Raw genomic sequence first — 12,247 nt, 5'->3', positions numbered from 1 at the left:
ATATAGAGCTAATGAATTCAGCTTTAAAAGCAAACAATGTCATGTTTAATTTGTGGACTGTTTTTCCATGATTCGGCATAGTTAGATGTGGTGTGATGAAAATGTATAGAACAGAAACTAGTAGGGCTGCTTTCTGAAACGTCGACTATACTCTTTTCCACAGATGCTACTTGGCCTGCTGAGTTCTTCCAGTATTTTGTGTGTGTTGCTTGGATTTCCAGCATCTGCAGATTTTCTCTTGTTTAGGGCTGCTATCTATTCGGTTTATATTATTTGATCTCTACCAAGATACTCCAAAGACGTAGGTGCGATTGATCTTGAATATTGATGAAAAATTCCAACACGGACTTGGTTGACTTAATGATATCAATCTAATGTTTGTGTAAACATATGAATGGTAACCTGTGGATGTACAGTGGATTCCGGTTTATTGGGGCACATCTTGACCAGTACATTTTGGCCCAATTAAGCTTCTGCCTCAATTCGCCAAAGTTGCATGGAAATAGTTAAAAAGGTGTAAAAAAGACACACTAGAACACCACCAATGCTACACAGTTCTATACAACTGTGTATTAGTTCCTAATAGTTATTGATGGAGGAATTCATCCAGTGTACACTGTCCAGGGAGGGATAGCACTTCTGGTGAGGGGCTTGTTGTATCCATTCTAGGGCAGTTTACCTTTGGTCCCCACCAGTCTTTCGGCTCTCACCTGTGGTTCTAAGCAGCTGTTTACATGCAACGGCGGCCTCACCCTGGTGTACCGCTTTGACACGTGATCTAAACTAGGAGAGGGTAGCTGGCAGACCTCCTACCCCAGTTAAATAAGGACATGCCTGTCCTAGCATGTGAAGTCAGCTCTGACGGACTGAGCGGACAAGATCGACAGTGAGATCCAACGGCCAGGAAGACGGCTCTGCAACTGCTCCGTGGAGAGCAAAGGGCATGACAAGGCACAGAAGATGTCATGGTCATCCAGTGCAACCAAAGAAGACCCTTACTCACTCTTCCTTCAATTAGTCCTGACGAAGGGTGTCGGCCTGAAACGTCGACTGCACCTCTTCCTAGAGATGCTGCCTGGCCTGCTGTGTTCACCAGCAACTTTTATGTGTGTTGCAAAGGAGATCCCAGTTTGTGATGACTACTTGTACCACTGGACCTGGACTTCTGAGGTCGGGAGAGTAGAACTGTCCCAGGGCAATGGCTTTTCCACTTTAAAAATCTCCTGCACAAGTTTCACTGTCATCATCAGATATGATGGATAACCAACATGCTGCCGTGTTCTTTTCATTGACTGGAAATGAGCAGAAATTAGCGCAGACACCTATTGCAGATAATGGACTGCCTTCATATGCAAGCTTTCAACAATTGTATCCTCCAAATCTTCATTTTCATTGTAGCATCCAATATGATTGTCGAGCTTCAAGTTCTGCGTAATTTCTAACTTGCTTGATTCGTGAAATCATTTCATTTTCACTCCCAGCCATTTTTGGCATCTCCAAGCCTGAATGCTTGAAACTGCAGACACCAAAAGAGTTCTGAAATGTCTTACTACTATTTCTCGCCAACTGTCAGAGACAAAAATCACTGTGTTCTGAGCACAAACACAAATGATGCTATTTAAGAACTGTTCGCTCCAAGCACGGTGTAGTGTCTAACAGCCAAACAAGTTCATAGAAATGAAGCAAATCACAAACTGTTCAGTAGAAGTCTCATGCCCCAATTAAGTGGCATAGTATCCCAAATAAATATAAGGAATCCTGGCCATTTCCTTGATTAGTTTTTGTTCTTTAAGAGTTGTCCCAAATAAGTGACTGCCCAATTTATCGGAAACTAATGTATTTATTGTATTTATCTTTCCGTTTGTTTATTTTTCCTGTTTGTTTATTTATTAACTGAATAAATAAGTCCATCCTCTGACATAATTGTTGGTGAGGAGATATTTCCAACGTCTCGATGATTTGTGAGGCAGCATTTAAGTGTGCAGCCAGGTTGTGAAATCTCTCTTTACTATGCAGATTTTGCAAGTTTTAATAATTTTGCATTTGTGTCAGCATTGAGTTCCTTTGTCTGGATCTTAATAAGGGCGGGTAACCATAGCGGCTGCAGTGAGTAAAATAAATTGCGCTTCCAGCTCCCGATTCCATGCTGTATGTGTACGATGTCGCTGAAGGCAGATCTGAATGTGGCCATTTAAAAAGTCCACAGAAACCTAACGGCTGTATGTGCAACTTGAGCATGAAGTTATCAAATTGGGGACAAGGAAGGTGGAAGGTTATCATTTTAAAACAGACACTTGAAAAATGTATTAGAGGTAATCATTTGAATAAAAGTTTTAACATAAGCGTAAACATTAATAACTGCAACTAATTCCACTTGTTTGTTACTATGGGTGGATAACAAAATAAGAATTTACTGATTCTCCTGTGGTGTTTATTACAATCATCCTAAAATCCAACCATTTCTTTTCTAGCTTGGCGTTTGGTTTTCTTTGGGCTGTGCATATCTGGGGTTGGAAAACTTTGAAAATGCTGTAAAAGCATTTCAGAAATGTGTGATGCTGGAACCTGACGTAAGTACAACACAGCAAATAAACTGTCTTTCTGCTGGCATTGGTGAGGGTCTAGTGGAGGTTTACGAGAATGATCCTTGGAATGAAAGGGTTAACAGATGAGTGCTTGATGGCTCTGGACCTTTGAAGATTAGAAGAATTCAAACCTACTGAATATTGAAAAGCCTAAGTAGAGTGGAGAGGATTTCTCCAGTTGTGGAACAGCCTAGGACCAGAGGCCACGGTCTCAGAATAGAAAATGTTTCTTTAGAACAGAGATGAGGAGGAATTTCTTTAGCCAGAGGGTGGTGAAGCTGTGGCATTCATCACCGCAGATGGATATGATAGCCAAGTCTATTTAAAGTGGAGATTAATAGGTTCTTGATTAGTCAGGGTTCCAAATGTACAGGGAAAGATAGGAGAATGCGATTGAGAGGGAAAATAAATCAGTCATGATCAAATGGCTCAGGACTCTCACCACCAGGTTCAGGAACAGTTATTACCCCTCAACCATCTGTCTCTTGAACCAGAAGGGATAACTCCACTCAACTTCACTTACCCCATCACTGAACTGTCTGCGGACTCACTTTCAAGTATTCTCAATATTTATTGCTTATTTATTAATTATTATTATTATCATTTTTTTCTTTCTTTTTGTATTAACACCCTTTGTTCTCTTCTGTACACTGGTTGTCTGCCCTGTCGGTGCAGTCTTTCATCGATTTCTAATATAGTTATTGGATTTATTGAGTTTGCCTACAAGAAAATTAACCTCAGAGTTGTGTAAGGTGACATACATGTACTTTGATAATAAATTTACTTTGAACGTTAATGTTATTCTTGTGTCTAAAGATAAAATAGCAGTCACTTTAAAGGCAGGAGGTTTAGGTCATAAAGGCCATTTCCTTTTATAAGTTTGATGTATCCATTGTGTATTTTCACAGTCACTGAGAGATACAGCATAGAAATGGGCTCTTCAGTCCACACAATCCTCACATGTTCAAACACCCATTAACCGATATCCTATACTCATCCATTTTATTCTCACGCATTCCCATCTAACTATCCTGGTAAGCACTACCTTGTGGTGAGATAACTACCCTAAGAGGAAATGTTAGCTAAGATTCTCATATTATTAGTTCTTTGAGCAATGAAATATGAGATATAGTTCAAGTTTAATTATCATTCAACTATACGCAAATGTCCATGAATACAACTAAACAAACAGTGTTACTCTGGGGCCAAGGTGAAAAACAATGTACCAACAGTCATTCACAAGACGCACATAAGGCAGCAGTAAAATACAGTCACACCCAAAAAAATATATAGTCCAGGTCCCTGAGTCCATGAATGTTGCAGCAGTCTGCAGTCGGACACAATGTACCTTGTCTTCTGCTGAGTGGACACCAGAGCAGCACCTCCTCCAGCATGGACGCTGCACCACACCACTCTGGCAGTCTGGTGGATCCTCTCTCCTGGGCAGCTGCAAACAGGCGACACCGCAGTCTGAAGCCTAGTCCTCACTATGACCGAGGTCACTCAGCTCCCCCACTGTTTACCAATAAAACAGTGAGTCAGACTTGCAGCATCCCAAATTTCCAATGTCCAGCAGAGTCTTGTGATCACAAAAGAAGCAACTAAAACAATCATTCACGGTTAGACTGCACACTGTCTTCAGCATCGACACCGCTCTGAAGCAGGCAGCATCATGGTCTGCACTAAGTCCAGTTTCTTCCGTTTTTCCACCAATGAGCAACTCACTGATGAGGTAGACCCACAGTACTTTAAGTTCTTAATGTCCAGCAGGGTCTTGCGATCTTAACAAGTACGTTTAAAAAAGACAATAACACCTTTGGTTGAAGTTGCTGTGTCCAAGCATGTCGCCATCTTACAGGAAGCAATTCAGCCCAATAAAATCTATACCTACTCATATGCAATCTCATTCCCCACTGATTTCCTATGGAACCTATGGTCCCCTGTTTTATTAACCCCCCCCCCCCCCGATGCTACCAATAATCAACACCCAAGAGCAGTGGTCCCCAACCACCAGGCCGCATAGCATGCGCTGCTGGGCCACAAGGAAACAATATGATTTGGCAATATGAGTCAGCTGCACCTTTCCTCATTCCCTGTCACGCCCACTGTTGAACTTGAACGCACGCAAGGTCATTACCCTTGCGTCATCCATGTCAGCAACTCCCCGAGCTTGCAAATGACGACGGGCTGAAAAGTATGTTTGACATAACATCTCTGCCGGCATTCTGGATCAAAGTCAAGGCTAAATATCCTGAGATAGCCACGAAAGCACTGAAAACGTTGCTTCCATTTCCAACATATCTCTGCGAAGCGGGGTTTTCTGCAATGAATGCAACGAAAACTAAATTGCAGAATAGGCTGGACATAAGGAACCACCTTTGAATATCGCTGTCTCCCATCACCCCTTGATGGGACCATCTTGTTGCTGGAAAACAAGCCCAGGGCTCCCACTGATTCAGCGATATTGGTGTGTGGCAATGATTTAATATGTTCATACGGGGAAAATATGCGCTGTGTGTTTAATATCCAAACGTTACTTAAAATGTTATGATGCTATTGACTTATAAGTGACTTATAATTGACTTAAAATCGGCACGTACACACATGCGTACGGCACGTCTGCGCACGTCACGTATGCGCACACAGGTGCCCACGCAAGGCTTCATGGTCATGGTAGTCTTTCTCAGGGTAAACACCGTGAGAAAGTTGGCAACCCTACTCCCCACCCCCCGGTCGGCTGGTCCGCAAGAATATTGTCAATATTAAACCGGTCCACGGTGTAGAAAAGGTTGGGGACCCCTGCACAAGAGTATTTAACAGCCATTTAACCTTACATATCTTTAGGATGTGGATGAAAACCCACACTATCTTAAAACATAGTGTTGTAAGGTTGTTTCTTCTGGGTTAAGACTATGGAACCAAGGAGCTATATACTTCGGACAATGGATTGCCCATTTTGGATGAGACTAAAGACTGCAAATTATTGCAAGTGTGTACCGCAGAAGGCTACAAGTGTTGAATCATTAAGTTCGTAGATATCTTGAGGTCAGTGGTCTTTGGGTGCACAGAGAATTGGTTGGGGAGTGGACTGGAAGGTGGAACAAAGGTTGTCAGTGATCCTTTTAAATGAAGAATTGAAGAATGTCCTTTTAGAACTGAGATGTGGAGAAATTACTTTAGTCAGAGGGTGGTGTGAGGGGATCCAGGAGTGCCCCTATAAACTGTTTGGAGGGAGATATTTACCATTGATGGTTTGTTTGGAAAAGAGAGACAGGGAGAGAATTATTTACCACCGATATGTTGCTTTTGAAAAGAGAGAGAGAAACAAAGATTAACGGTTGGACTGTCACTTTAAGTCATTGGAAGTAACTTTGGATTTCTGCTGAGTTGGGTTTGGAGACAGCACCATGCAGCTCGAAAGTTGCTATGGTGACCAAAGGCAGATTGTTGATGTTACTTTCAAGGACTTGTTGCCTGCTTGTGCATTTCTTTGCAGACAAAGGAAGGAGGGACTCTTTGAATGACAGGTGATGCTCAGCCTGGTGAGATAAGTTGGAGGTCAGATGATACAGACCTCGGACACATGATCTGGACACTGAATGAGCATTGTTGTGCCCGCAGAGAAAGTGGGTTTTGGAGGATCGATCAGGCGGATTGATCCAAATTGCTATTCCAACGTAGGAGAGGGGGTTGACTGGTGGGGAGTTGTCTATGTGTCCACCCTTGCCGGGGTGATAGCTCCACCACAGGAAAACTGGTCCCCCTGGTTAAAGTCACAGTCGGTGACTTGTGAAGGATTTCGGAGGATGACGAGAAGATCGACGGCATCAGCTCACCTGAAGACTCGACTCACTCTCTCTCTCTCTCTCCATCGCTATTCAACTAAATACCACAAACTGAACTTTACTCAACATCGTAAGACTGTATCTTTTTACCCCTAGACTTAAAGAAGCTTGATTTTCATACATATATATTCCACACTTACTTTTATATATGTGTGATTTATTTACATTGATATTACTGTATTGTGTAGTTACTAATAAATATTAGCAGTTATAGCAATACTGGACTCCAAAGTGTTTTCCATCTCTGCTGGTTCTTTATTTCCGTCACAGGATACGTGACAGTGGTAAATCTGTGGAATTTGTTGTCACGAGTGGCTGTGGAGGCCAAGTCATTGGGTGTATTTAAGGCAGAGGTAGATAGGTTCTTGATTAGCCAGGGCATCAAAGGGTATGGGGTGAAAGCAGGGGAATGGGGATGACTGGAAGAATCAGATCAGCCCATGATTGAATGGTGGAACATACTCGATGGGCTGACTGGCCTGCTTCAGCTCCTATATCTTATGGTCTTATGACTTTCTAATATCTGGAAGCCATATGACATACTCCAGCTCCTGCCCTTCATGTGTAACTTAGTTACTGAGCCTGGCAGAGCTGTTTCTACTGACAGGAGAAGGGGCAAAGATGTGTTACCGGCACCTTAAAACTGGTTGCTTCGGGCAGATGGGGCTCATCCGCCGTGGTTGATAGCTCATCTAGAGGGAAAAGAAACTCTTGATCTCAAACCACTACCATGAGTGGCTTTACTCACTCCTGGGGAAGGCTTCAAGAGTAAACCCTGGGAAGAAATCTGGAGCTGGAGTCTTTATGGTAGTTCTACGTTGAGTTCAGTGCTGACTGGCAACTCCAACGACACTGCTGGTGCCAGACTGCTGCTATATGGGCAACGGTTTTCTCCCCATATCATACTGCCGTGGTTTGTGTATCACGAAGACAGCTGAGATGCGTTATCCATTGTCAACCCCAAGCAATGGAAGGCCTCAAACGAAAGCCTCAATAAGTGCTTTGTTCATGATGTTAGTTAGTTGGTAACTATCAAGAACTTTGATAACTAAAACTTAAATTAGAACTTCTTTCTGTTTCTAAGTTTTATTTGTTTTTCTGTCATGGGATGGCTGTGTAAATATGCTGTACTGTATCTGCTCTATGATATGCTCCCACTTTCAAATCTCTTACTAACTCTTCCTTCAGTTAGTCCTGATGAAGGGTCTCGGCCTGAAACATCGACTGTACCTCTTCCTAGAGATGCTGCCTGGCCTGCTGCGTTCACCAGCAACTTTGATGTGTGTTGCTTGAATTTCCAGCATCTGCAGAATTCCTGTTGTTTGCTATGATATGCTGTGCTGCTTTGTAAAATAGGAATAAATAATAATAAAAATTTGAATGACGAAGAACTTTGATAAATAATGGTCTGTTTAATGTTCTTATTATTGGGAAAAGTAGAGTGAATGCAAATAATCTTCACTTTGCACATTGGTGAATAACGTAGTACTGTGAAGTGGTTAATCTTCCATGAACATTATTGTTCATCTTTTGCACTACTTGTTTATTTTTTAAACTTAGAGTGATTTTTATGTCTTGCCCTGCTGCAAAGCACTGAATTTCATGACATCTGTCAGTGATAATAAATTTGATACTGATTCTGGATCATACTGATTTTTAAAAATTCATTATCCATTGACGTGCAATGGAATTGCAGATCATTCTGCATGGTATATTTATGCCATGGCTAAAGTTGTCAATTAGGACACTATGAAATATGTTTACACTTTATTTTCCTATAAATATTTTGATTTAAAATACTAATGGCTGATAGCCCAATATCCCACTTACTTCACAGCTTAATAGAAACAGCTGTTTCGTTTACACCAAGACCATGTCATCTGTAAGATTTTCATTAACGCTGCCAAGAATACTTTCTTCTTGTGCATAGAAAACTTAAAAAAAATAAGGATTGAAAAATACTAAAAAGAATTTATTATTTTCTGAGCTTGATTGTAGAGGAAAGAAAATAGTGAGTCCTTCCCAATTAAAATCTTTCTGAAAGTAAATAGCTGTTTTGTAATGCTCATGGTGGCTCCACTATACTGTATCGGATTTCTTTCCGACCTGAGTTGCTCTAGTTTCTTGAATTAACATCAATCAAAGCTGTTTGGTTCTACAACAGCTCAATTGTTTTGTTTGAATCTCAAGGCATAGCTGTCATGAGCAAGGTCAGTTTTGTTTCCTAGAGAGGGTAGTGTTTGTCTCTTGTTTGGTAGATCTAAGATTCTTGCTGAGCTACTTCACAAGCGGACAGGAGCTAATCATTTAGAAGAGGTATTGTTATAACATACAGGGACAGGTGGCAGATATCCTTCCATTAATGGTATTATTGAATCAGTTGGGGGGGGTGCAGTTTGTGAAAGCATACTGACAATTTCATCATTAGTTTTTACTGATTCTACCTTGTTACAGTATTTCCAGATTTTTTAACCTAATGGTCCTGTAGTCATTACTATAAAGGCTAGCATTTAACAGTACCCATCACAACTTTGTGCTGTTTCAAAGTGCTTCCCGTGCCCAATACAGTATGTTCACTTTAAGTGCTTTGATGATTATGATTTGGGAAACTCGTGTGTGTTGTATGAATAATCTGATGATCAAATTTAACTTTGATTCTGGAGCTTATTCTTCAAAATCGTACCATGGATCGTTTTTAGAGACCGGAGAGAACAGGTTGGGCTTTGGTTTAAAATGTTTTCCAAACATGAGCTAGGAAGTTAATTAGTTACTGTAAATACTCCAGGGTGTAGGTAAATTCAAAGTAAGTTTATTTTCAAAGTATATGTATGTCACCATATAGAACGCTGAGATTCATTTTCTTGAGGGTAATCAAAGTAAATACAAGAAACGTAATAGCATCACTGAAAGACTGCACCCTACAGGACAAAGAACCATTAAGTAATAAATATCGAGAACACTGAATCCTTGAAAGTGAGTCCATAGGTTGTGGAAACATCCGTAGGCTGAGTGAAGTTATCCCCTCTGGTTCAAATTCTGCTGTTCCTGAACCTGGTCGTGTGGTGGGGCTCCTGTACCTCCTTCCTGATGGCAGCAGCGAGAAGAGAGCATGATCTTCATGATGGCTGCTGCTTTCCTGTGACAGCAGGAAAGGGTGGTGAGGAACTGTGATGCCGCTTTTCTACAGCAATATTACATGCAGATGTGCTCAATGGTTGGGAGGGCTTTACCTGTGATGTACTGGGGCAGTTCCAGTACCTTTTGTAGGATTTGCCGCTCAAAGGCATTGGTGTTTTCATACCAGGCCGTAAAGCAGCCAGTCAGTACGCTTTCCATCACACATCTGTAAAAGCTTGCCAAGGTTTTTGATGACATAGCGAATCTTCACAGACTCCTGAGGAAGTAGAGGCGCTGTCGTACTTTCTTTGCAATTACATTTATACGATGTGCCCTGGACAAGTGCCCTGAGATAGTGACACCCAGAAATTAAAAGTTACTGACCCTCTCCACTTCTGATCCTTTGATGAGTACAGGCTCATGGACCTTTGGTTTCTTTCTCCTGAAGTTTAAAGTGTACAATCAGTTCCTTGGTCTTGTTGCTAACCAAGAGTGCTAGCCATCAAATTAATGCTGAGGTTATTGACTCAGTTTTTCATCCCGAGAATTCCAAACCTAGAGGAGACACTAACGTAATGTGTAAACACAAAATAATCTGCAGATGCTGGGGTCAAAGCAACACTCACAACACGCTGGAGGAACTCAGCAGGTCAGGCAGCATCCGTGGAAACGATCAGTCAATGTTTTGGGCCGGATCCCTTCGTTGGGTTCCGGCCCGAAATGTTGACTGATCGTTTCCACGGATGCTGCCCGACCTGCTGAGTTCCTCCAGCGTGCTGTGACTAATGTAATGTGACTATGACCATTAGATACCATCTGCTTCTAACAATTATTTTCAGTAAAAGAGTAAGATAATGTATTTGCGATATTTATAAATAATTACAACAGTACCGTGCAAATGTCTTAGGCACATATATATAGTTTGGCTGCCTAAGATCTTTTCACAGTACTGGTGTAATTTTATGTATTGCACTGTACTGCTGCAACAAAAAACTAATTTCATGACATATGAGAGTGATCATAACCTGATTCTGATATGGGTCGCTATTGTGAACTCTGGGTGGGACGGGGACAGAGAGAAAGGAGGGAATGGGAAGCACCAGAGAGACATTTTGTGATGATCAATAAACCAATTGTTTGGAATCAAATGACCTTGCCTTTTGTCTGAGGGCTGGGTGTGTCTCTACCCACACCACCACCCCCACACCTGGCAGTCCTTCTCTGCCACCATCTCACAACTCGCGGCGCTCCACCCTCGCCATTCCCAGCATCCTTTGCTCCCGCCAGATTTATAAACTTACTGTCTGCTCCATGTTGACAAATTAAGCATGCTGCAAAAGTCTTAGGCAACCTAGCTATATATATGCCTGCCTCAGACTCTTGCACAGTACTGTATCTCAAAGGGAATTTCACATGATAACCATTTTGCTTAATCTGAAATATTTAATTTACCTAATTGCTGAATGTGAGATTCACTGTTAAGGGCAGCTTTATCTGCCCAATCCAGATGCGTTGTGCAGCTTTCTTGCTTCACTGCAGTATCATGGGTGAAGGTATTCTGACACCACTGTTGTTCAGCATTCCAATTCCATTGACCTGTTGACAATGAAGGAATAGTGCTAAATTCAGGTCAGAGCTGTATGAGACTTGGGAGCGAAGCATGTTTCCATGGACTTGTTGGTAGAATTTGCGGGTTTGGAAGGTCCTGTTGAAACAGCTCAGGAAAGTAATTGTACTGCAATTTCCCTTTGGCACACATTGGAGCAATAGCACCATTGTTGATGGGAGGGAGTGCCTCGTATGCTGTACAAGGTGTGAATCAAACAGACTGGTTGGTTCTGGACAGTGGAGAGTTTCTTGAGTCTAGAGATATACAACATAGAAACTGGCCTTCAAACGGAAAACTCCAGCCATTAAGAACTGTTCCTTACTAAACCCATTTTGAGCATTCACTGTGACCTTCCATGTTATAGTTTCAAGTGCTTATCTAATAAGCTCCCGCCTCCACCCTCTCCCGTCCTTTGAACTGTGCATTCCAGATTCCAATTACACTCTGGATGAAAAAAAAGTCTTCTGCAAATCATTTCTAAATTTCTTACTCTTTACCCTAAACCTATGTGTTTTTGGTCATAGACATTTCCGTTAAGAGGAAAAAATTCATCTCATTTATTCTTTTCATAATGTTGTTTATCCCATTTAGGTTGCTGTCAGCAAATTCACTCCAAGGAAAGCCAACCCAGTTTGTCCATTCTTTCCTCATAGCGCCATCTGAGAACATCCTCTCCACCATCTCAGATGCAAACATATCCAATAGTGTGGTGACCAGAACTGCAACAGTACTCTTGTGCTGGCCTCACTAATATTTTATAGGTTTATGCCTTAGTATCTTGATTTATGCTTATTGATGGTGGATTTTCCGCATCACTGGTTTGATGTCAATATTGTAACAATACTTAAACAGCTTTGGTTAAGGCACTGCTTTTTCTAGGCTCTAATGGCTTTTGCTGTATGTTGTGCTGTCTGCCATTTCTTGATATCACATGGAATAAATCAAATTGTCTGAAGACTGCTTTCCACACATTCAACTTGACACATGGAAAGAAAATTTAGGAAGGTAGAAAAGTAATAGATTTTGATTCAAGTTTGATGACAACTGCTCTACTTGACAGCCCCAAAACCCTTTGTAGAAAGTTGGGTTTG

The 12,247-nt window shown here is 41.5% G+C and overlaps 1 protein-coding gene across 2 annotated transcripts in view; it reads left to right on the top strand.

Annotated features, from left to right (window-relative positions):
- ttc27 (tetratricopeptide repeat domain 27) overlaps positions 1–12,247 on the top strand; it is a 299,781-nt gene that overhangs the window by 199,328 nt on the left and 88,206 nt on the right. For both annotated transcript variants that reach the window (XR_010018883.1, XM_063055545.1), the window contains exon 14: positions 2,472–2,570. Coding sequence is in view for 1 of the 2 variants with exons in the window: in XM_063055545.1 (XP_062911615.1) it covers positions 2,472–2,570 (99 nt within the window). In the remaining variant the exon portion in view is untranslated. The remainder of the gene's footprint in view (positions 1–2,471; positions 2,571–12,247) is intronic.

The sequence above is a fragment of the Mobula hypostoma genome, chromosome 8 (genome assembly GCF_963921235.1).
Source record: "Mobula hypostoma chromosome 8, sMobHyp1.1, whole genome shotgun sequence".
Lineage (NCBI taxonomy): Eukaryota > Metazoa > Chordata > Chondrichthyes > Myliobatiformes > Myliobatidae > Mobula > Mobula hypostoma.
This window is presented reverse-complemented; position numbering and strand designations above follow the sequence as displayed.